We start from the raw sequence: 26,096 nt of genomic DNA on the forward strand, positions 1-26,096 counted from the left end.
CGAAACACGAAAATATGTATTGTCTTAAAAGTCTGGCATCAAATTAACATAGATAGGTACTTTGGATGACAAATGACAAGACAAACGGTCTAACAATTAGATTTTCAAAACAGTTGTCTGTCGCATAAATTTGAGAAAAAAGAAAATATTGAAACGTACAGGGTGGGCCAAAAATCACTACCTACCAAAATAAATCCGTAATTTTCTTATCAATAAAATATAATGAACAAATCATGTTTGAACTTGAATTTAATTTAAAATCGATAAAATTAGTTTCTTCTTATATTTTGACGTTTTATTAGAAAAGATAGGATGGGGAGAAACTTTTGGTTCGCCCTGTATTTTGTTCACGTCTCTCTGTCTTGTTTTTAACTCAAGCTCGCGATATTCGTTGTATAGTCGTACGTGGATTTTACATATTTTGAAACAATTTCTAAATTTTAAAGGCATCTTTTCGATCCAGACGAGCCGTGAAATCCATTTCGCGCTTTTTCTACTCTAGCGGAGTCCCTCCCCCCCCCCCCCCCCAACGACGAGAAAAAGGGAGTAATTTCCACTCGAGACGAGTTCCACCCTAACTGCTTGGTTCTTCTCGGTTTAACGAGGCAAGTAGTCCACCCAAACCGCAAAAACCTTCTCCGAACTCTTTACAAAAAACCCTTTGTAACTTTTTTTTTTCCTCCTGCCATTCCGGGACACAAAACCAACTAATGTATGCCGTTGAACCGTTTCGTTCTTTCACGGAAACGTTTTGAAAGCCTCCTCCTCCTTTACATCGCCGGCGTTAAACGACTTGGTTGAGAAAGAACATAGAAAGAAGCCAAGAACGCATCTGTGAGTCGTGTAAACGAGCGATCAAAATTTCTGATTAATCGTCTACGTGAATAAAGTTCTTTTCAAACGAAAAAAAAGAAGGCCTTTGAAAGACATGACAAAAAAAAAAAAAAAATTATGATACATCTATTCAGTTGAGTTATTCATTAATGCCTGTTACGTGGGTTCGTTTCAGAATAAAAAAATTTGTGAATGCTACATTCCCTTTCAAATTGCCTAATTATTCGATCCAGTCATAGAGACAGTAATTCAATAAAAAAAAAGAGAAAAAGAAATTAACTAGAAAATACTATTAAGATCTGATGTGTCGACAAAATATTCTGTCTGCATAAATGTCACATATTTCCTGCAATAAGCAGCCACGCATACTCTTTTTTCCGCTATTGAAACATTTTATTTCGTTAATCATCACGCCGGTGTCGATGAGCGTAGATTATTTTTAACAGTAGCTCGACCCGTAACTGTCGGCCGTTCTTTATACTTTATACTTTCGAAGATCAAGCAACGAGCTTCGAGTTTGCGAACCACTCGACGTCTTTCGTAATCCACGCCCTCCGTGGATCGGAAAGAGGTGTCTCGTTCGACGACACTTTTGCTCGCCCTCGATTAAACTCGAGATTAAACCCACTTAAAGCACAGCCCCGCAGGCGTGCACACCACCGAACCGAACCGAACCGACTATATACGTATATGTCTGCGGAGCGATATTGCATTCACTCGTTAAGCGTCTGCGGTCTATATATAGAATAAAACGCGTCTCATTTTTTTTCTGTTTTTTTTTTTTTTTTTTTTTTTTTTTTTTTTTTTCTACAATCTGATGTCAACGCTTTTTAGGGATTTTTTTCCCCCTATAACCTGGGAAATGGCTGCAATGGATGAAAAGTTCACTGAAGTTCCTTCGATTAAAAACTTTAATGATATTAAAGTACTTTATTACTATTATTGTGATTTATTACTATTATTCATTATTATTATTATGATTTATTGCTATTACATATGTTACTATTATTATTATTATTGTGATTAATTATCATCATCACCATCATCATTATTATTATTATAATACGAAGTGAACGAGCTCAGTAAATCGAAGCAAGTCGAAGAAAGATCGTGGGACGATGTACGAAGCAAGGGTCGTGGACCCGCATTCATTGGCCAGTATGGAATTAAACGAGTACGAGACGGGCAAAAGATCTTGGAGCACGTCGATCAACAATAAGTTCGTCAAGTTAAAGGATGATTACGTCATTCTTACAATTCCTCATAATGGTAACGTGGTATCAATTTCGCGAGCGACGTTCGCAGACGGCAGCTCGATGATTGCCCTTTTATGAGAATTAACCCGACTTTGAACGCTGTGAATTTTTACGTTCTAAGACTACGATTAGCGACTACTTTTTTCAACCTCCTACTCGGTTGTACCACCATTTTTAGGAGACAGTCTGTATATTATGATAGACGATCGTTTCTTCAGAAGCAAGATCAATCAAGAAGGGAAAAAATTTCACAAGTGAAATCACACGTTAGATGGTGTGTAAATTCTCAAACAGGAAGCTATCTAAGAGGAAGAGTCTCTCGCTTATACTCACTTGGTCGCATATGATATCCCATTTTTTCTCGTTGTCGTATTGCTTCAGAAGCTTCGCTTTGTCCGGAGGCAGGTCCATTGAAGCCTGAAACAGAGAAAAAGATCGTGATTTCACTTTAATGCCCGAGACAAACATCGGGAGAGTCGCGTGCTGGCTTTCCATTTCCCCTGTTTCCTTTTTTTCACGCGCGGTATAAAACCAAGCGGCGAACTGTTACGAAAATAATTCGAACATATTAGCGGTGCCCACAATTAATTTTGTTCTTTTGATACTTGGTACAAAATTTTATTTTATCTCAGATTTTATTTTATAATTATTATATGAAATTTTATTTTATTTCAGAGTTTATTTATATATATTATATAATTTAACAACAAGCACACTAAATGTCAATATATCTAATTAGAATATAGGTTATGTTACAATGAGCTAAATTATTAAATCTAGATGGCAATGTTTAGTTGAATTTGTTCAACTAGTATATAGGTTATGTTACAATGAGTTAAATTATTAACTCCAAATGGCAATGTTTATTAAATTTGATGGCAATGTTATGGTTAAATTATTGATAATATATTTAACTGGAATATATAGGTTATGTTACGTTGAGTTAAATTATTAACTTCAGATGGCAATGTTTATTGAATTTGTTCAACTAGTATATAGGTTATGTTACAATGAGTTAAATTATTAACTCCAGATGGCAATGTTTATTGAATTTGTTCAACTAGTATATAGGTTATGTTATAACGAATTAAATTATTAACGATATATTTAACTAGAATATAGGTTATGTTACAATGAGTTAAATTATTAACTCCAGATGGCAATGTTTATTGAATTTGACGGCAATGCTAAATTACTGACAATATATTTAACTAGAATATAGGTTATGTTACAATGGGTAAATTATTAAATCCAGATGGCAATGTTATGCTTAATTTATTAATAATATATTTAACTAGAATATATAGATAATGTTACGTTGAGTTCAGATGGCAATGTTTATTGAATTTGTTCAACTAGTATATAGGTTATGTTATAACGAGTTAAATTATTAACGATATATTTAACTAGAATATAGATTATGTTACAATGAGTTAAATTATTAACTTCAGATGGCAATGTTTACTGAATTTGACGGCAATGTTAAATTATTGATAATATATTTAACTAGAATATAGATTATGTTACGAGTTAAATTATTGTCACTAGATGGCAATGTTTATTAAATTTGAAAAGAACGATATTACTTATTAGGTACTCCTAATAGTTTCGAAGTAATTGTGCTCGAATGATTTCTCCGCCTTTATTGAAAAACGACGATAATGAAAATCGTATGCGCGATATTACTTCATTTGCAACGAACAAGCTGTGCGCGTCTCAATTTATGTTTCATGATCAGGAACTGAGTCATCTTTTAAATTATTAATTAATTATAAAATGGATACCATGCTATACTATACTTTTGAATATTCAACAATGTTAGTTAAAATACGCAATAAACGTTTCGCAGTCAACTTACGTAAGCTACCTTGAAGCTAAGTTTTCAGATAAGAATTTTCTGGTCATTTCTGGCCTGCAATTAGGCATTAAGATATCCGTGGCATACACAATTCCTTTCTGCGTTTCATTTTTCCGAGCGAACTGCGTTTTAGTTCGAACTTGAATATTCTAACAGTAACAAGACTTTATTTTCTTTATTTCTCTTCTTTCTTTTTTTTTTTTTCTTTTGTTCTCACATCTTTGAAGAAACAGAACACAAAACTTACAGCACACGTAACGAGCGTCTGTGTCTCACGATAAATTATCCGCGTAATTCGATCAGATAAATAATTAAGGCCTTTTCTATTGAGAATCATACGCTAATTATTCAAACGCTCGGGGCAGATTTCCCCAAAGTTCCCCTCGTGTTTGAACAGCTCTCGTTAAGGTAATGAAGTCATTAGGAGGAGAAATAAGAAACGAGAGCATCCAGAGGCTGGGGAGTACTTATTGAGTGGCGTTCGCCCCCCCCAAATCCAAAATACGGAACGATCCATCAACGATTTATTACCGCGTTCCATCGCGAAATATTTTCAAGCAACAGCATCGCTTATCACAATGTTTAAGTTAACCTTTAAACGCTCGTGCATGCGTTGCAACTTGCTGAAAGTAAAATTTATCGACATGCGACGAAAAAAAAGTGGTCGACCATGACTCACTTGCGATAGCATGAAATTTGCTAACTAAAGTGAGGAAAAAAAAAACACAAGTATGGAAAATTGTTAAAAAGAACGAATACTGTCTATGACTTTAAACTTTAAGGAGTTTCTTGTTAACTGTTAATGTAAATGTAACGAGTAGGTGTTCTAATATCATTATTTTCTACTAATATCTAGCAAATTTGTCATCTATCACGTAAAAAACATCTTACAAAAGCTTACAGAAGCTTGAAACGGGTCAACAAAACAAGTTTGGTATCAGTTTCGATATTCGATGTCTCGAATATTAATGAGAGTCGCCGTGCACGCGGATGAAAAAGAATCGCCAAGTAAACGAGCAAAGTGATACGTATGTAACGTGGACAGTGGTCGGTGGCTAGTCGACGAGCATAGTCGACGAATAATTATCAAAGAGCGGATGCGGAAGCCACGAGTGCATGACATCACTACTCGCGATACACGTATGGTGCTTCTGCCGAACGTTAAATCGAGCGATAGCCCCGTTTATGTCTGTACGTGTACCGTTCCACGCTACAAATTGCACGGACACTGACCAAACAAGTTACACGGACGGAGTGCAATTCTTCGTAACTAAACTGGGCAAAACACACACACACGCACGCACACCGAAAAAAAAAAAAAAAGAAAAAAAGATTCATCAACGCGTAGGTAGGGAAATAACGTAGCCGCAGATCCTGAATAATAATCTCTTTTTACACGGTGCTTTGCTCCTCGGAGAAAGCAAACGCACGTTCCCCTTCGGTAAGCAGAGTGAGCTACAATTTCCAACCGGCACGATTTCCAAGGGGTTTCCATGAAAATCATTTTGCAACGCGCGTTCCGTTCGAAACGAAACGAAACGAAACGAAACGAGGAAACGCTGTAATTTCTCGCGGCCGAGGCTACAGCGATATTTGCACAGTTACGCTTGTTAATCATTTGGAGCAACTACGGCTCGACTCTGTTTTCTCAGAGTTCTGTTCAATTTGTAAATAAACAAAAAAATCCTCTGATCGAACGTATTGTAATATTTAAAAAAAAATCATGAAAATGAGTATATTTGTACGTTCAAACTACGTGTATATCGATTTTTACTAAATATATTACAGTGTAAAAATTTAATTGCATAGATAATTCGTACGCGTACGTGTATGTATCTAATCGTTAACAGAAACTTTAATACTTATGTGTTTATATAAATCATTAAATTTTATGATCATTTCATCGTTAATAGAAAATATAGTATTATATAACATATGTTAGATATTAAGTTAAAAGGGGAAAAAAATCATACGGATATGGATGATAATAATAACGCACGAGTACATTATTTTAGGAACATCTTACATGTAATATACTTTAAAAAGGAAAATATTGTATACCGTACATATCTTATTTTATATATAATATATAAATAATTTAAAAAATATAAATATAAAAATATATAATATATAGTATATATGTATATAATATATAATATATATAAATATAAAAATATATTATATATAGTATATAATATGTGTATAATATATAATATATATAAATATAAAAATATATTATATATTAAATATAAATATACACATTATTACAACAGTACAATATAATATACATATATAATATATATAAATATAAAAATATATTATATATTAAATATATAAATATATACATTATTACAACAGTACAATATATATATATATTAGCAGTACAATATAATATACATATATAATATATAATATAATATACATATATAATATAATAATATATATATATTATATTACATTATTATTAAGTATATATACATCATATATATTATATTTATATATATATTATATTACATTATTATTAAGTATATATATATTATATTACATTATTATCATATATACAATATACATGATTGAAATATTTGGATGTGTAAATAAACGAATATATTTAAAAGATATGATATATATATATAACTGAACAGTATAAATCTATAAACAAATCATAAAATTATATTCTATTTCTTTTCAGACATCGCAAGAAACTTTGCAGGTACAAACTACGTAATGGCGAAAGGAGTTAATATCAGAAGCTCCCTTCCACTTTCAAGTCAAGTCGAAAGCTCTTAATACTCGATGCCCTCACTGCCCACCCCTTTCCAATCCCCCCTTCCCTTCTCCCCCCTCGTTTTCATCAAAGTGCACTTTAAGAAGCAAACAGGCAACTTAACCAAGAAAACGATGGAAAACGATCAATAATCCGATGTGACACGTCAAAAAGAAGTCTGTGTCTCCGTTTAGAAATAATCAATACACCATCTACCACCCTCGAGGCCACGCTCAGCTTTGACCACCGTTCTCATACGCGTGTAATTCGACGAGGAGGACGTCTTACATATATAAAATACAGACGTTTTCTGAAGGATCGTTGAAGGACTATGTTGTATTACTTCATCACGTGTGCAATAAGGCGGACCCCTAGCTGAATAAACAGGAGAATCCCTGGATTATGTTTGTCTCAGACAAGCTTTGTCATTTGTTACTCGGCCTCGTAAAGAAAACTAGAGACCGACTCGGCTCGAAAGCATCTGTTTCGTCGCGGTTCAATGCGTGGCCGCGGTCAGCTAGAAGCTAATAGGATCCTTTGCCGATATACCGATTGAAACGCGAAGATTCTAAACGGTTGAACGGTTTTACCATCTCGCCAATTCTCGTTCGACAAACGAGAAGTCGAGGCGAACTTTAATTGGCGAACGAGTGAATCAGTGCTCGTTAAAGTTTTGACTCCCTTGTCAATCGTAAGGCATATTCGCTCTTGTTCTCGATCGTATTTCGGCGGGCTTATTATCTGTCGGGCACGAACGCAACGAACTTGAATTTTCGTTTAATAAAAACCAGACGGCAAAATCCGCGGCCAGACGGTGTTCCTGGTATTATTGCGCGCAATACTGCGTCGGAATAACGAGACGCCGTGTCTTCCAAGGGCCAAAGGCCACCGGAAATGGAGATTAGAAGGAGCAGAGTTTGGCAGAGAATCTTGCGCTGGAATAACGTGTCACGCACGTCGAGAATTTTTTTTATATCAAAATTATATCAATGTTTCCTGTTTTGAGTATATTTAAGTACAACCCAGGCAAAACGAATAAGAAATTCATCACTTCTCAATCATTTCTATCCAGTGATATCATATGACATCGACGAGGTCGAAAAGAAAGCGACGAATTATTGTGTACGGTTTTGGTCACTCGTTATGGTCCGCGAACCAGTTGCCAGCGCAAGGGGTTAATACGATCGTAATTAATGCTCGCGTCTGCGTTTCGTCGAGATTTTATATTATATTATATTATACTATATTACAGTATAGTATTATAATTATATATTATATTATATTAAGTACAATCCAGGCAAAACGAATAAGAAATTCATCACTTCTCAATCATTTCTATCCAGTGATATCATATGACATCGACGAGGTCGAAAAGAAAGCGACGAATTATTGTGTACGGTTTTGGTCACTCGTTATGGTCCGCGAACCAGCTGCCAGCGCAAGGGGTTAATACGATCGTAATTAATACTCGCGTCTGCGTTTCGTCGAGATTTTATATTATATATTATATTATATTATATTATATTATATTATATTATATTATATTATATTATATTAAGTACAATCCAGGCAAAACGAATAAGAAATTCATCACTTCTCAATCATTTCTATCCAATGATATCATATGATATCGACGAGGTCGAAAAGAAAGCGACGAATTATTGTGTACGGTTTCGGTCACTCGTTATGGTCCGCGAACCAGTTGCCAGCGCAAGGGGTTAATACGATCGTAATTAATGCTCGCGCCTGCGTTTCGTCGAGATTTTATATTATATTATATTATATTATAATATAATCATATATCATATACTATATTATATTATATTATATTATAATTATATATAAAGTTTCCTTATTTTCTTGACTTCAGTCGCTTTTAATTCGTCGGTAGTTCTAGTGTTCTGTGTAACCATACTGAATTCTTCGATACGCACGACATATTATTCAACTCTTCCAATTTTGGAACAAACATAGTACTTGTCCCAAAGAATGTAACTTCTCCTAAGAAAAAAAAAAAGTCATCAACCTAGCGTAAAATCTGGCTGAAAGCAAAGCCGCGCGCGTTTCACCATATATTAGTACCTTATGAAAGCTTCATAGATACGCGATACCAATCCCCCGTGAGTAGGGTGAACGGCATGAAAAAGGATTCAGAAGGCGATCAATCGCGGAAAGTCCCCCTTCAGGGGGACACCCGTACGGTTCCATGTTTCTCCGGCCAGTTGTTTCCCATCCAGCAATCGATGGGGCGATAGGGACCGAGGGTTGGAACCTCCCTTCTGCGGTGTACCAATACTCTCTCGCGCACTTTGTGTTCGAGTACCGTGGATACTCGCGCGTGTGACTGCATCGATGCACCATTGCACACACATACACATACACACACGTGTGCAAATACGAATCGATCCATCGCGATGGAACACGATCGAGGATCAGTTGGAGCACTCGAAGCAATGATAGAATCTCATTCTGTGTGTGTGTGTGTGTTGAGTCCTGTAGCGTACGCCCACTCTTCTTTTCCAACCATTAGTCGGCATTATGGGTGGGTGACGCGCATAAATATTTTCAGAGTCCCGACATCAATTGTATTTAATTATCAAGCGCTTTCTTCCTTCTCGTTGATATATATGGTGTATAGTAGTATAGTACAGTAGAGTAAAATACTAAATATATATGATATTTTACTATACAGTAGAGTAAAATGTTATATGAATTTATAAAAATTTACAGTATTGTGAGTATTACAAATATTATAATACTAAAATCCGCAGTGCTATTCACAGGCTAAATACTAAAATCGAGTTACTATACTGGTATTGTACTAAAATCCAGTTACTGTACTATACTACTATACTATACTATATATATATAGTACTATATTAGTAGTATATTAGTATAGTAGTATTTAGTACTATATTAGTAGTATATTAGTATAGCAGTATTTAGTACTATATTAGTTATATATATATTTTTAGTACTATATTAGTAGTATATTAGTATAGTAATATTTAGTACTATTAGTTATATATATTTTTAGTATTTTTATATATATTTACTATATTAGTTATAGTATATATATATATATATATATATATATATATATATATACTATATTATTTTTAGTATTTTTATATATATATTTACTATATTAGTTATATTATATTTATTATATTTTATATATATATTTACTATATTATTTTTAGTATTTTTATACATATATTTACTATATTAGTTATATTATATTTTTAGTACTATATTAGTAGTATATTACTATAGTAGTATTTAGTATTATATATATATATATATATATATATATATATATATAAAAGTATTTATATACATATAAAAATACTAATATATATATAGTACTAAATACTACTGTACTAATATACTACTAATATAGTATTAAAAAAATATATATCTATATATATATAACTAATGTAGTACTAGTTACTACTACACTAATATACTACTAATATAGTACTAAAAATAGATTTTTAGTACAGTACCAGTACAGCAACTGGATTTTAGTATTTAGCTTGTGAATAGCACCGCGGATTTTAGTATTATATATATATATACACTACACTAAATTACAACAACTTGCACAGATAAGCACAAACAATTATCAATCAATATATATGTATATATATATATGTATATATATTCACGTCATTCCAGCGCAAAAGGTTAAGAAAGATATAGATAAAGTACGATATTTTCTTTTTTTTTTTTTTAAGATGGTCAACAAGTTAAATTAATCGTCCACCGAGTAGATTTACGATACAACAAGCATGTTCAAGCACGAGAGGGACTCCTTCGGCAAGACTGACTCAAATGGCAGCTTGATGCAATAGAACACCCAACTGTGGAAATTCCTCGGAGGCGAAGCCTTGTAACTGCTGCCTCAATCGCTTTTTCTGCATGTCGGGCGTCCTGTTTCGCAAGGAGAACTGCCAAGTCTTGACGAATACGATAGAATCTATCGAATGTCAATTGACGCAACGAACGTACACATACAACGCGCAAGAACGATTTTACTGATAACACGCATAACGAGCAAAGTTCTCGAAATTTATTTAGTCGAAAGGAAAGGAAATCTCTACGAGATAGATATCGCACCCCGGCGATTTCTCCGAAGAAAAAAATACGATTCAATCCCTTTAGAATCAGAAATCTATCGTCATTTCAATATATGTGCATACATATGTTTGATAGCAAATATCAAAGTGCAAATATGTTTGATCAGATATTACTCTTACCACCCGTACTGTTGCAAATTGATAGCAAACTGGATGAAATTAACTTTTCCATCTGCGTCGTGTACTGTGTACAAATTGTGCTGTTGTGTGTTTGTGCAGGCTGGCCACTGAAAGACTGAACGATAAAAAAAAACAAAAGTAAACTTTCACAAACGCATGTGTTTTTAAAATTTTTTATTAGCGAAAGAAATAAAATCCTACAAAAAAAGATTCAAAAAAGGAACAAGTTATGACTTTTTGAAGTTTTGACTTCAATTTTTTCAGTGGCCAGCCTATATATAAATTAATTTCTGCTATTAGGTAGATTGTAACGCAGTGAAACAAAGCAGAGAAATACTTCATCCTCGTAATCTTATAAATTAGCATCGCTCTGACCAAGCACACGGCGTTTAACCACACGCGCGATTATAATGTGTGCATTTCGCACCCGCGTCAAGTTTCCTCGTTACCAACAGGATGACGTGAAAAGCCCCACGCGCTCGCACGTCTATTCCTCTTTACAAAAAATTTTAAAAAAATTTAAAAATTTAACAAAAAATTGAGGAATCAAACGTTAAAAAACATAGATAAAAATATAGAATGGGATGAATTTTTTATGCGCTAAAAACGCGAAAAGCTAAATGTTACAGTGCAATATATTTCAACATTCGTATGTTAATAATAATTACATCATACCTCTTTCAATAATTTATAATATAATTATACTGTAATATATATTATTATATTAATATAATTATATTATTAATATATTAATATTATAATAATTATAATATCATATATTAATATAATTGTAATGTTATAATATATTTATAATATAATTATACTGTAATATTAATATATATTATTATATTAATATAATTATATTATTAATATATTAATATTATAATAATTATAATAATATATATTAATATAATTATAATATTAATAATTTATAATATAATATTGTAATATTAATAGATTATAGTATTATAATTATTATAATATTAATATATTAATAATTCATAATATAATTATATTGTAATATTAACATATATTATTATAATTATTATAATATTAATATGTTATTTTAATATTATTATAATTACAATTATTAATATTAATTACATCAGACTTATACTGTCTTGCGTCAAATCAAATTTCTGTATTATTTAAAATAATACACTTCTTAGCGACATGAGCTAACCTAACACAATAACATAACCTAATCTGGTACAACCTAACCTATATTCTCTGCTTTATGTACCATGCAATTTGTTACAAACTTACGTGAAGAAATTACGTAACTTTTGATCTTGGTAAATAATTCTCTATTAATAATAAATAATGTTTTACAAAAGAAAGAAACTGAACCATCATTCCTAAAAAAAAAAAAAAAAAAAGGAAAATACATATGTATATAAAACTCGCGTGGTGACGAGGATGTTAAACGGAATTAGAAGTTAATTCTTATTCGTTTTATCAATCTATGGATTAGACGTCGTTCAAACACAGTTCTTCGAAATCATGACTCACGTGTGGGCACAACGAAATCGCACGAACGGTGCGTACGTTTATTATAAGAAACGTGAGCTGTATTAGCAATCGATAGAGAAATGAACTAGGAATGAAATATGCGATTCCACGGTGAATTATTCTTGGAAGTTGGGCCACTGTTAAGGAAATGCCGCTTCCCGTACAGTCCGGATGCACGTTTTCACCGAGAACAGAATAGTTCCTTTCGGTTCAGCGATAGCGGCCACAACCGATAACAGAAGTACTTCGAATCTCCCACGTTGTCGAAATTTTTCTGTACTCGAGAACACGTTGCTGTAAATTTTTTGTAAACAGCTGGACATTTGTAAATTTAGCGAGTAAAAAAATGAATCAGCGAAACGGAGATCATTCTGTAGCAACGTTCGAAATTTAGCAAAGAATTTGCACCGATATGTGACGTTGGAAACGTCGTGTTTGATGATTTAAGAATTATAGGATCATCCCTCGTCGAGTCGTAAAAGGAAGCGCCACGTTTCCGCTTAAATCACCGATAGCTGGTTAAATTTAATTAATTCGAGTAAAAGTCACATACCGGGAAGTACAATTCTGCGTATGACTGAACCGTGAATCAATTCCAACCACGACTAATCGGTCGATTTTAGGGTCACAGCGACTCTCATTAATATTCGGACTCGGAATAAAACGAACGATGCGTTTTAAAAGTAGAGGCCTCAAGCCTTAAAACGAGTCTTGTACGATTTCTCTAAATACTTTAAATATTAGTGTTAAATATTAGTGAATTTCAGAACGAAAGAAATAATATTCGTATAAAAATATTATTAATATAATAATAAAATAATATTATAATATTCATGTAAAAATAATATTAATATAATATTATAATATTCATATAAAAATAATATTAACATAATATTATAATATTCACATAAAAATAATATTAATATAATAATAAAATAATATAATTTATAATATTCATATAAAAATAATATAATATTATAATATTCACATAAAAATAATATTCATATATAAATAAAATAATATATTATAATATTCATATAAAAATAAAATAATATAATATTATAATATTCATATAAAAATAAAATAATATAATATTATAATATTCATATAAAAATAATATTAACATAATATTATAATATTCACATAAAAATAAAATAATAAAATAATATTATAATATTCATATAAAAATAATATTATTAAAAATTAAAGTTCTTGCTCATTTGTGCCGAGCTTTCTAACAAAACTGATTCATAACCGCGTAACCTTATTCTTATTCGGAACGTATGTACGTTATTTGCAGATTTTCGCGATACGATATCTGAGGCGGGCTCATATCTGATCCTCCGCATCAGATAAAGTTCTCACGAGCTAGAAAGATTGGAGAAAGTCAGTGGCAAGCGTGTTAAGACACGCTGGATCGCGATCCTACGATCAGCAATAATAAATATTAGGATAAATGGGCCAACGAGCCAAGCACGGGTGTGAAACTCGGTAACAGCCGTTAAAGTTAAGACAAGAGCTCTTAGAACTTCATTAGCAAATTTTGTCTCGGGTATGTTCATCCACTAGGGAGGCTATGACAACAGCCGCGCCTAGTATCCTTTCAACAAAATGAACGTCTCGCGTAAATTAATTACACGCACCCGTGTGTTTCAATTTGCAAACGCAATCCGAGACGAGTTAATAACACTGACATTGTGGAAACGAACACGGTATGTTAACACGGGGCTAATGTTAATCGGAAATGAGATGAATAATAAATTGTTCTTTGATTGGACGTATTTTCATTTTATATAAATTTTATAAATAGACTTGATAAGTGGAATTTATAATGATTAATGGATATAAATATTATAAGTATAATTATAAATAGATTCTCATTGTGATAACTAAACTCATTGTGATAAATATAGAATTGAATTTATTGAAAAAGAAGGAGAAAGACCGTGGACTTTAATAAATAGATTTATATATTTTATATTCTATATTTATATATATATATATATATATTTTTATATTTTGTATTCTATATTTATATGTATATATATTTTTATATTTTGTATTCTATATTTTTATATTTTGTATTCTATATTTTTATATTTTATATTCTATGTTTATATATATATATTTTTATATTTTATATTCTATATTTATATATATTTTTATATTTTATATTTTATAAATATTTATATATTTAGTAAATAGATTTTTATGTATTTACATCGAAGAATATGTACAATATATGCAAGAATGTATGAAACATAAAAAAAAAAACAAAATACAAAATTGTTGTATATAATACTTATATATATATATAATACTTAACAGAGGGAGCAAATTCCTGCTCCATTTTTTTGATCATAGTATCCACGAAATTGCACGACGTATACAGGGTATAATTTAATATAGGGTTGTCTAGAAAGTTTCAGATCTCAGTGCAACGCGGCTACCAACCATGGTTCTCTCGAGAAGATTGCCAGAGTGTCGTAAAGTTGAATGAGAGAGCGTCGTCTAAAATTAAGTGATAACGTCACACGCAGCAGCTCGCGCCGACGCGACGGTTCGCATAGTGACATCATCTTGCGAATTCACGCACGGTTACGTGTCTCTTTTCCTCTTAACTCGTTGGGTTGTTAACTACCCATAACCACTTATTATTATGTACTTTGCTCGTCACGTCTCTCCTTCTCTTCGCTTTTTCTCATTTTGTTGTTCCCTTTCGTTCTTTCTTCTTTTTCTTTGTTTTTCATTTCGCGTGTCGTTTAAGTCCTGTTAGTTATCGACGACGTTCACTCGATATTCCGTTGATCCTCCCTTCCCAACGAGAAAAAAGTAACAATTGCAGCAATTCATTCGGCTTACTCATCGCCCAACGTGGACACGGACTCGTAAAATCCCTTTGATATTTGACGTCGATCGAGTGAAGTTTACGACGATATTTACCAATGAAAAACAAGAAGGCATCAAAGTCTTTATTATTTCAGCGATTTTTTCAAATTTATCGTCCATCTGCATAATTCCGCTCGAAATTTATTTTCTACACTTTCTTCCTCACTTCAGGTTGGGACTTCGAAACACAAATTGCTAAAAAACGTCTCAATACATCTGTCTTCTTTATAAATAACGCTTACATGATAGGTACTAACAGCGACTTTACGTTTCTGGATTTTATGATTTTATGATTGCACAGTTGATTTATCATAGTTGTAGCAACAGTGCGAGTCTAAATAATCAAATAGTAAGAAACTGTTAGCTGTTAATATCATTCGAGATATAAACATCACATTCACGTGTCTAAAAGCATAAAGTCGTTGTTAGGACGCGCGCGTCCGCGTGTAACTTTCTTGCCATTTTTCAGGAGAACTAGGTAGAAATTAGGTTACCAGTTGTGGTTACTTGGAAAAGTTTTACCTTCGTGATGAGTAGAATACAATGCAAAAGAAGGAGAAAAAATTCTGACCTTGAGATTCAAGGTTAAGGTCAATTTTCCATCAAATCGAAGATGTACAATTCACCTATACTAGCCACGGACAAACTTTTCTTTCCACCCCGTACATAATTCACATAAATATACATAATGTAAGAAAATACAGAGTGTGGTATCATTTTGTCCCGACATTTTGTATTTACACGCACGATGAATGAACTTTAATCTTGGGAAGGAAATAAACTTTATCTTCAGTTTTCAATAAAATAATATAATTTATATAGTAATATAATATATAATTTATTATTTAATATATATATATATATAATAATAAATTATATATTATATTATTATATAAATTATATTCTACTATATATAAAATATATTATATTGTATTAAAATATAAAATACTATACTATATATATTATATTATATTCTACTATATATAAATTAAATATATTACATATTGTATTATTATATAAATTATAAATAATATATATACACATATAATAAACTTCGTAATACACGTAAAAATTTCACGCGTTCCAGATACGAGCATTGGCGTTAAAAATGCCAGCCGACTTTCACGCGACTAATGATCCGGTCAGATGCGATAATTAGAGACTTAACACGCGTTAACCGGCCGCTGTGGAAGCACTCGGCTGAATCATTGCAACGCGTGCTACGAGAGTTAGACAGAGCTATTTGTTCTCATATATATTCCTATACTCTGTTGTGTGAATTGGAACTTGAAAATCCACGTTCATGGTGAAGGTGCAAGAAAAAACGAGAACGAAAATATCGGGAATTTCTTTCGAATCTGATTCTAGAAAATTTCGAGTAATCGAACATTCGAATATCGTGTTTCGCGATGAGCTTCGTCGAACTCGTTCGCACGAATAACACAAAGGTTTAAAATCAGAATGTGTCAGACACATTTTCTGTCGCAAACACTCACAACTTATCAGTCGCGGTTTCAACAAAATTCTTCTCCCACAAAAATTCAGATTCGAAATTCCCGGGAATCCTCGCCAAATGATGATCCAAATGTACACGAAATTTTCAGGTTCTTGTGAATTTACTCTATGACACCCTTAACACCTTTTTGACACTGAAATTTTTGGGTTTCGGCGATTTCCAGTATCCGAGATAATTTTATAAATAAACAAATAAATTCATAGAAAATAAATTCTCTACAGATCACCTGCAAAATTATATTTATTACTACATCTTTTTATTCGTCTCCTTTACACACCCCTAGCTCACAGATTATTCTTCACGCACCCCTAGTTTACAGGTTATTTCTCACATCGTTCAATTTCACACAGGGAAACAGGTTGACGAATTCGAGAAGCTGCACGCAGAGGAGCAGAAAACGAACGGTCGTCGAATGGATTTCAAATGTACCCTCTCTCTCTCTCTCTCTTACCCTTGGGATCGCTGAGCTTCAAGGAGAGTCGAAAGTTAGGGGAGGTTATGGCCCCTGACTACGACGACGACCAGGAAGGGAAAAAACGTGAAAACGCATACGCGCAGCCGAACGTGGCCAGACGAGGGTGAAACAAGGGTGAAAGAAGGGTGCTGCAAGAATGTACGGAACCAGCCTCGTTACCACGGATGCAACCCCTGGATGCAAAAACATTGCCGTCGCGCTGATCCACGAGCCGTGAAAATGATCGAACCCCTCCGTGCAACCGATTTTTTTATTTACGCTTTCGAGGGAGTGATTTTTACTCTTAATTATCCTGCGTGTTGATCAACAATTTATTTTTGACCTACAGTTAATTCTTGATTTTACGTCTTTTTTTTTTTTTATATTTGATTTAAACTGTGTGGCTTAACCGTTTGCGCTGGCAACTGATTGCGGACCATAACGAGTGACCGAACCGTACACAATGATTCGTCGTTTTCTTTCTGAACTCGTCGGTATGATATCACTTGATAGAAATTATTGAAAAGTAATAAATTTATTGCTTGTTTTGCCTGGGTTATACTTAAAAATATACTTAAAACTGTAAAAATATTACAATTTTGGAGGTTAATCACTTGCGCTGGCAACTGATTGCGGACCATAACGAGGGACCGAACCGTACACAATAATTCGTCGTTTTCTTTTTGAACTCGTCGGTATGATATCACTTGATAGAAATTATTGAAAAGTAATAAATTTATTGTTTGTTTTGCCTGGGTTATACTTAAAAATATACTTAAAACTGTAAAAATATTACAATTTTGGAGGTTAATCACTTGCGCTGGCAACTGATTGCGGACCATAACGAGTGACCGAACCGTACACAATAATTCGTCGTTTTCTTTTTGAACTCGTCGGTATGATATCACTTGATAGAAATTATTGAAAAGTAATAAATTTATTGTTTGTTTTGCCTGGGTTATACTTAAAAATATACTTAAAACTGTAAAAATATTACAATTTTGGAGGTTAATCACTTGCGCTGGCAACTGATTGCGGACCATAACGAGGGACCGAACCGTACACAACAATTTGTCGCTTTCTTTTTCCTTTGAACTCATCGGTATGATATCACTGGATAGAAATGATTGAGAAGTAATAAATTTATTGTTTGTTTTGCCTGGGTTGTACTTAAATATACTTAAAGCTATTGAGAAAATATTGCAATTTTGGGACAAAGTCATTTCAGCGCAAGAGGTTAATGTATGTAAAAAGCTTCTGCAATTGTTCGAAAGCAGCTTTCGTAAGCAACCGTACGTACGTAACCCGATTAAATCCGTAAAAGAAAACGGCTTGTACAGAGAAACTGCAATAATACAACAATAATAAAACAAGTAGTGCAACGCGAAACGAGTTACGTAAAGTATGCATATATTTGCGATTCCACAGGCTTGGAACCAGTTTCACGCAGGCAGATCATCCAGAAAATATCGATCAAGCGATGCGTTTGAACGATTACGAGGCGATGAGAGTTTTATACTATAGTACAATACATATTTAGTGGCGTTTGGTAATCGTAGAAATCTTAAGGAATCCACATATTTTCTAGAGCTGACATTACAAAAAATATTTACTTTGTCTGCTCCAATTTTATTTTATCATTCACAGTTATATAAAAAGGACTTTCATCTTCAAAGAGAGCGAATCATTTCCTTAAAGCATCACTAAATAATACCAAAATCAGAAAACATAAAAGAAAGGGGCAAAAAGAGTTGAAACACATATTTAGTTTTGTTTAAGAACCTTAGGAATCCACGCGATAAAATTCTCCAATTTTATTATGCTGCAGTCATCTATATAATATAATATTTCATTTATACTATTTATTCAAAAAACATTTATCTCCAAACAGAAATAAATTATTAATTAAAGCGTCGCTAAACTAATACCAAAATCAAAAAAAAAAGAAAAAGAAAAACGAACAAGAAAAGGAACAGGGTGTGCCAGTGTGCCAGTGAATCAGTTGTTTTCTCTTGCTGTTGAATCAAGATGGTCGCGTGCTTTCTTTGCACGAAACGGTCTTACTTGGAATATAAAACGCCGTACGGACACGACGATGGAAAAAATACGTGGGACAACAACCCGAAGGGGCGGTAGAGGCTCGTGTCGCGGTGCACACCGGTTAGTGACACACCTAGGATTCTCTTCTGTGGCAGTCATCCAACTACACCAAGCCCCCCCAACTCTTCCTCACCCACGTTACTCTTGAATAAACCCCGTGTGCACGCGCGCGCTTTCTGTGTGTGGCGCCGATAGATGGAAGCGGCGGAGGAAGATGGAAAACGGCGAAAAAGGGCGGCGGAGGAGAGGCGGAGAGAGGGAGGGAGGAAGTGAAAGGGAACCGGAACGAGGGAGAAAGATGGGCAACCGTGGGGGCCTTTACGTACAAAAGACGAACCACCACCCGTTGACTCTGTGTCGAACGAGGAGGAAAAACAAAAATGCAGGTGGAACAAAGGTGAAAGGCTGGCGCAAGGGCTGAAGAAAGAAAGAAAGAAAGAAAAAAAAAGGGGGGCGGAGGAGTACAGGAAGAAATTTACTTATAGATTTCGTAAAGGTGAAAACAAAGCGGAGGAGGAGGAGGTGTTTTGAAAAATCTTCGAACAACATTATTTAAAAAAAATAATCTACTTGCAAAATGACGAAATTATGTGTTACTAACCCCCCCCCCCCCCTTGAGCTGGCAACTGGTTCGCGGACCATAACGAGTGACCGAATATCTTTAAAAATACGGTGTCCTACGTCTGTAAAATGTCTGACAGAAATTTTTGATTTATCTACGGATTATTGTTCGAAACAAATTTCGCCCATTGCTGGTTAGAAATTGGTCTAATATAGAAAGAAAAGGAAAGGGGTTATTGAAAAGACGTAAAAGGGTGGAGAAGCTTTCAGAGTTACACACGTATGTATGCACAAGCGTACGTGACTGCGTGTTTTGCGTTTCCATGCACGCGTACACGCGAGTACGCAAGTGCGCACAATTACGCGAAAAAAGGGAACCTGGTTAGTCTGGTTTCCCAGATACATTTTCCAACACATTGAGCCGAGTTTTACCCGAACTCGCAGTTCCTTTCATCTCTTCTTTCCCAACGTGGAAAAAGTAAAATTTTTCCGCATTTAAGTTAGTTTATTAAACTGGCTAATTACTATCGTATTCCATATATCAACATATTTTCACTTCACATTCTTTTTTTTTTCCTTTCTTTGATAATCGATTCGAGCTGAAAATAGAACTTTACGCGCGATGTTTAAATTTCACGAATAGAAATTAAACGAGATCGTTGAACGGTAGCGGAAAACGAAAAGAACCACCTACGTGTCACTATACGTCTACGAGAAATTCAAAGAGCCAATTGTTCTTCGTCAAGATTGCAAATGCTGTGAGGCTTTCTAATTCAACGATCGTCTTCCTGCGATTACGACGCACGTCTGCTCTCCTGATCTATTCTTTGCGACACACGTATCACATAAGCGCGTAATGACACCCACGTATGCGATTCTATTCTTAAATTGTCGATACTACTTTCCAACATTGTAAATTGATCGATCGATTTCTTAACACGATCTGTGTATGTGTCTATTTAAAAATATTTGTTTACTCAAAATTACTATTCCTCACTATTTATATATTTATATATATATATATATATATACGTATAAAATTCTTTAATTATGTTCAATAATAGCAGTAAGGAATAGTATAATTTTGAGTAAAACAAAACGATATACATACCTATATATATAATAAGGATTAAACGTTTCATCAATAAAATGTAAAATTTTTAATAATGTTTTTACCAATATTTTCTCAATCGCAGGTTGGGAACCGCTGGTGTAGATTGTCGATTCATCACTATTAAGAATCACCCTTTGTATACAAATACAAAATGCATCCGCGTTCCACGTGTTCGAGTAAAAAGAGAAAAAAAAAAAAAAAAACAAAAAGACAAAAGCATAGAAGATTCTAACGTGACCCTTTTTTCTGATTCGGTGGACCAAAACCAAGTTTCCGCCGCTAGTTCACGGTCAAACGGGAGCGTTTAGGCGCCACCGGCAGCGACGTATGTTTCGTACGTACTCATGTATACGTAAAGAAATGGCAGAGGGACCTTTATTTATGCTGCAGAAATAGCTCTATTCGCACGTGCACGCCATTTGGCCATGGGCCATTTCGCGATGTGTGCTCCGCTCGCTCCCTCTCCTTTGTCTACGTCCACGGAGACGTTCGACGAACCAGTGTTTAATGATATCTCAGGTATAAACCGGAGGTTTCTAATAGAATTGTTGTCTGTAGACGCATAATCACAGATCTGGATCTACCGGATCATTAATTCCAAATTACTGTTAGCAAGTCGTGAAACTTATACTCAACCACGTGTTCAGAAATACAGGCTTGATAAAGACTCGCGGTGTTTTAACTCCTTGCGCTGGCAACTGGTTCGCGGACCATAACGAACGACCGAACCGTACACAATAATTCGTCGCTTTCTTTTTCTTTTGAACTCGTCGGTACGATATCACTGGATAGAAATTATTAAAAAGTAATAAACTTATCACTCGTCTTGCTCTGGGTTATATTTAAATATACTTAAAACTGAGAAGATATTGCAATTTTGGTAGTTTAGTATATAGTAGTTTGGTAGTATAAGTATATAGTAGTTTGGTAGTATAAGTATATAGTAGTTTGGTAGTATAAGTATATAGTAGTTTGATAGTATAAGTATATAGTGTAGTAGTTTGGTAGTATAAGTATATAGTGTAGTAGTTCGGTAGTATAAGTATATAGTATACTTCAAGTTTATAGTATAAGTATATAGTATAGTTTAAATTTATAGTATAAGTATATAATATAATTTAAGTTTATAGTATAAGTATATAATATAGTTTAAATTTATAGTATAAGTATATAGTATAGTTTAAGTTTATAGTATAAGTATATAGTATAGTTTATAGCATAAGTGCATAATAACAAAAAATTCTCGACGTGCGTGGCACGTCATTTTAGCCCAAGAGGTTAGGAGTTCGAGAGAGATCGATAAAGCAGGGATCGACTCCACGGTGGCGGAAAAAGCGCGTTTCCTTTTCTCTTTTTCTCTCTCTTTTTTTTTATGCGTTGCATAACCGTACGTCGGAAGATACGAGAGAAAGAGCAACGCAGAAATGCTTTCACTATCGACAGACTGGAAAAACGCGTCAGCAGCCGCGTATTTTTAACACGGATAGTCGGCAGACAGCTTTGTGCAATTTGTACGGCTGAATTAAGCCGACTGCTTGCGAGCATGCGCTCGTGTGTGCGTGTGCGTGCCACCCGACATAGATGATATATCAAATATTCACACATACACACATACACACAAAACACACGCGTGCGTGCGTGCCACCATGTCACGAGAATGGAAACATTCTCGCGCCTGTCGCGCCGCGGATCAAAATGTCCTTCGAATTGTGATTCCGACAACGCAAACAGGATGCCGATGAACGATACACGGCAATTTTGTAATTTCGCGATTCCAACTTCCAGATCGGAATTGCCTAATTGTAGGTTGAAACTGGAGATGGATGTCACAGTCGAACAAATGAGGGATAAATTGGCAAGCATCGGCAAACAGATCAGATTTTTTTTTTTTTTTCTTTTAAATAATCTATATAAAGGGTGGTCACTGAAAAACTGAATAATATAAACTATATCACATGAAGTATAACATACCGACGAGTTCGTAAAAAGAAAGCGACGAATTTTTGTATACGGTTCGGTCACTCGTTATGGTCCGCAATCAAATTGCCTGCAAGTGACCAAACGGTACGATAATTCAATACTAGAACTATCGACGATTAAGGGTGTAAAAAATGAAACTGCGTGGCACAGAAAGAAATTTATAATACAATAAAGGACACAAAGCTTTATTCGTATATTTTACAAAAGTCATTGAAATCTCTAAAAATGCGATTCTTTACGATTCTGCGAAGCTACTCTGAAAAATATTATAAACCGGTTCATTTTGACCATTTTGGTAGTTCTAACTGCTTATAATCACGGGTCGAAATTGACAGATTTTTTTTAAGGAAAAATTCTGCTCGAACTTGCGTGTTTCGCGTATGTGTGAAAAATAACAATGTTTTCTGTTTTCGCGGAATTTTTATTAAAAAAAAAAAAAACTTCAAACGTTCCTCTCGCGGAACAGATATTTTGAAAGAGTCTGTATAATAAAAAGTTCCACGGAAACGAGTTAGTTTCAGAACATTTAAAATCCTGTTAATTTTCATATCGCGAGCGTTTTGTTCATTAAACAGTCATTCAGTATCAGTGTTTGTTACAAGCATCGAGCAATCTTTCAATGTGATTTCTCTGAATGACGCTGATTTATCGTCAAAAAGATGAACTCGCGAGAGAGAGGCACTGCTCCAACATCCCTCTATATATAGAAACGCCGGTTTTATCTTTTCCTGTGGATATTTTCAGACAGAACGTGGCTCCTCCTCTGGACAGTAGTATTGTTTTAGCTACGGAGAGTCGCGTTATCGGCACTGATTCTTTTTCTTTTTTTTCTTTTTTTTTCACGTACTCGATCCGATTCTTCAGCGGTCGTGTATAGTACGTGATTGTGTTCGAGCGTGCACAGACGTGTATCGAGTATTGAACGACCCTGTCGATCGATGATAGTACCGATAGCACTGATTCAGGAAAATCGGCTGGATTCGGCCGATGAATATATGTTTCTTTCTTTCTTTTTTTTTTTTTTTAGAAAACGTCATTTCTGGACTTTGAACTTTGGTCAATTTTAACCTTTTGATCTGTACTCGTGGCAAGAATTACGGTCTCGCTGTAAATTGTCACAGTACGTAGAATTTGAATACTGAAGCACCCTCTCTTTGTAACGATCATCGAAAACTTCACGTACGATTTCTTTTTCGCCATTTTATTGAACTATGAATGTTAGACTCGGACAACGAAAATTTAAGAAATCGTAACCTGATGTTTAAAGTGGCGGGAAAAAATCGTACAGTGAATTTCGAGATATTCGAATCTCGCGACTGTAAACTCGGTCGCGAAAGAAAATTTTTCATACGAAATTTTCCGTGTCAGAGAAATTTTTTCGTAAGACGATCTGTAATAACATTTTTCAGAGGAAAAGCGTCCTCACTTTGCCATCTGCTGCAAAAGCATAAAGCATATCTGGAATAAAACGATTGAGCTCTCGAGCCTTGAAATAAGCTCAAGTTTTGTCTAATTTTTTTTTTTTTTCTTTTACGCAATTATAACAGTTTCGATATCTGGTGTCCGAATATTAAGAAATTAAAGCGAATCAATTGTGTCGAATCTTGTAATCTTCGTGAAGTGCTTCGCACGAGAGTAATGTTCATTTCAAAAAAGAAACAAGGGAACGAAAAAGGATCAACTCGTTCGAGCTGATATCAGCGATCGTTGTGTCAAATCACGATGCGAAGAGCGATCGGAATTTTCACAATGACCCGCAATCTCTCGGAAGGAAGAGGATACCAGCGATCGAACGAACAATTGACCATTTTGTTCTGGCAGAGTTCCAGCCGTGCTGTCACAAAGACAGAGGAAAGAAGAAAGATACACGCTCGTCGCGAGCAGGGCAAGAAAAACGAGAAAAATGAAGAAAGAGTGGGCGTCGCGGTCAGCGAAGATTTTGCCTGGTTGTGAGAATGTTGAAGATTCGCGTGTTGAACAGGAACGTGGCTTTCGCTATCAAGCGACCGATTACTGGTAAGGCCAGCGAGTCTATGCTTGATCCACGTGTCCGACACAAAATCTGGACAGCTTAGAAAATTAAATTATCGTTTGTTGACGCGAAAGTTGCATAAATGCAACGTTTTCAAGTTACTAGAAGCTACTACGAACTCGAGTTATATATTTTAATATTGAATCTTGATAATATATTTTATCTTATTTAACAATTTAAATTAATTAATTTAATCTTAATATTGTATATAATATTATATTATATTTTTTCTTAATATTATATATAATATATTTTATCTTAATATTATATATAATATTATATTTTATCTTAATATTATATATAATATTATAATATTAATATTAATATAATTATGATATAAATATAATATATAATATAATACTAATATAATTATATTATAAATATAATATATATATAATATTAATATAATTATAATATATATTATTATATATTAATATTATTATATTTTATTTTAATATTATATAATATTAATATTACTATAATATTATATTTTATCTTAATATTATAATATTTAATCTTAATAGTTCCTGACAACTTGACAAAGATGTATCATAGTTTTAATCGAAGGAATAAATATGAAGGAGTCAGCCAAAGAACTCTACAGTTTAAGAAATACGTACAAATAACTTTACAGTTTAAGAAATATGATATATGATAGATTTTGGCGTTAGGAGACCAACGATAAATTTGAACAAAAATTAGCACGACAATTTGTACGTTGTGACACTTAATTTCCCTTTCACTTTGCTGGTTGGTAGCCAGACAGATTGGTACATAGTATCACCCAAACGACTCCGCTGCGAGATAGCTAAGAATGATCATCAATATAAAAATATACATGTATTCCTGATATTACGAGATTGTCTCTCAAAACTCTCGCTTATATTAAAAATATTTAATATTTATAAAGAACTTTGTAATTAAAATATTTATTAATATTCGCAAGTAACTACTTATATTTATC

At 33.7% G+C, this 26,096-nt stretch overlaps 1 protein-coding gene across 3 annotated transcripts in view; it reads right to left on the minus strand.

Moving 5' to 3' along the window:
• The window catches only part of LOC122528971 (formin-like protein), a 46,145-nt gene that overhangs the window by 13,990 nt on the left and 6,059 nt on the right, over nt 1-26,096 (minus strand). For all 3 annotated transcript variants that reach the window (XM_043654658.1, XM_043654660.1, XM_043654661.1), the window contains exon 2: nt 2,424-2,507. In XM_043654658.1, the coding sequence (XP_043510593.1) occupies nt 2,424-2,507 (84 nt within the window). The remainder of the gene's footprint in view (nt 1-2,423; nt 2,508-26,096) is intronic.

Source organism: Frieseomelitta varia, unplaced genomic scaffold (genome assembly GCF_011392965.1).
Source record: "Frieseomelitta varia isolate USP_RPSP 00005682 unplaced genomic scaffold, Fvar_1.2 scaffold_274, whole genome shotgun sequence".
NCBI lineage: Eukaryota > Metazoa > Arthropoda > Insecta > Hymenoptera > Apidae > Frieseomelitta > Frieseomelitta varia.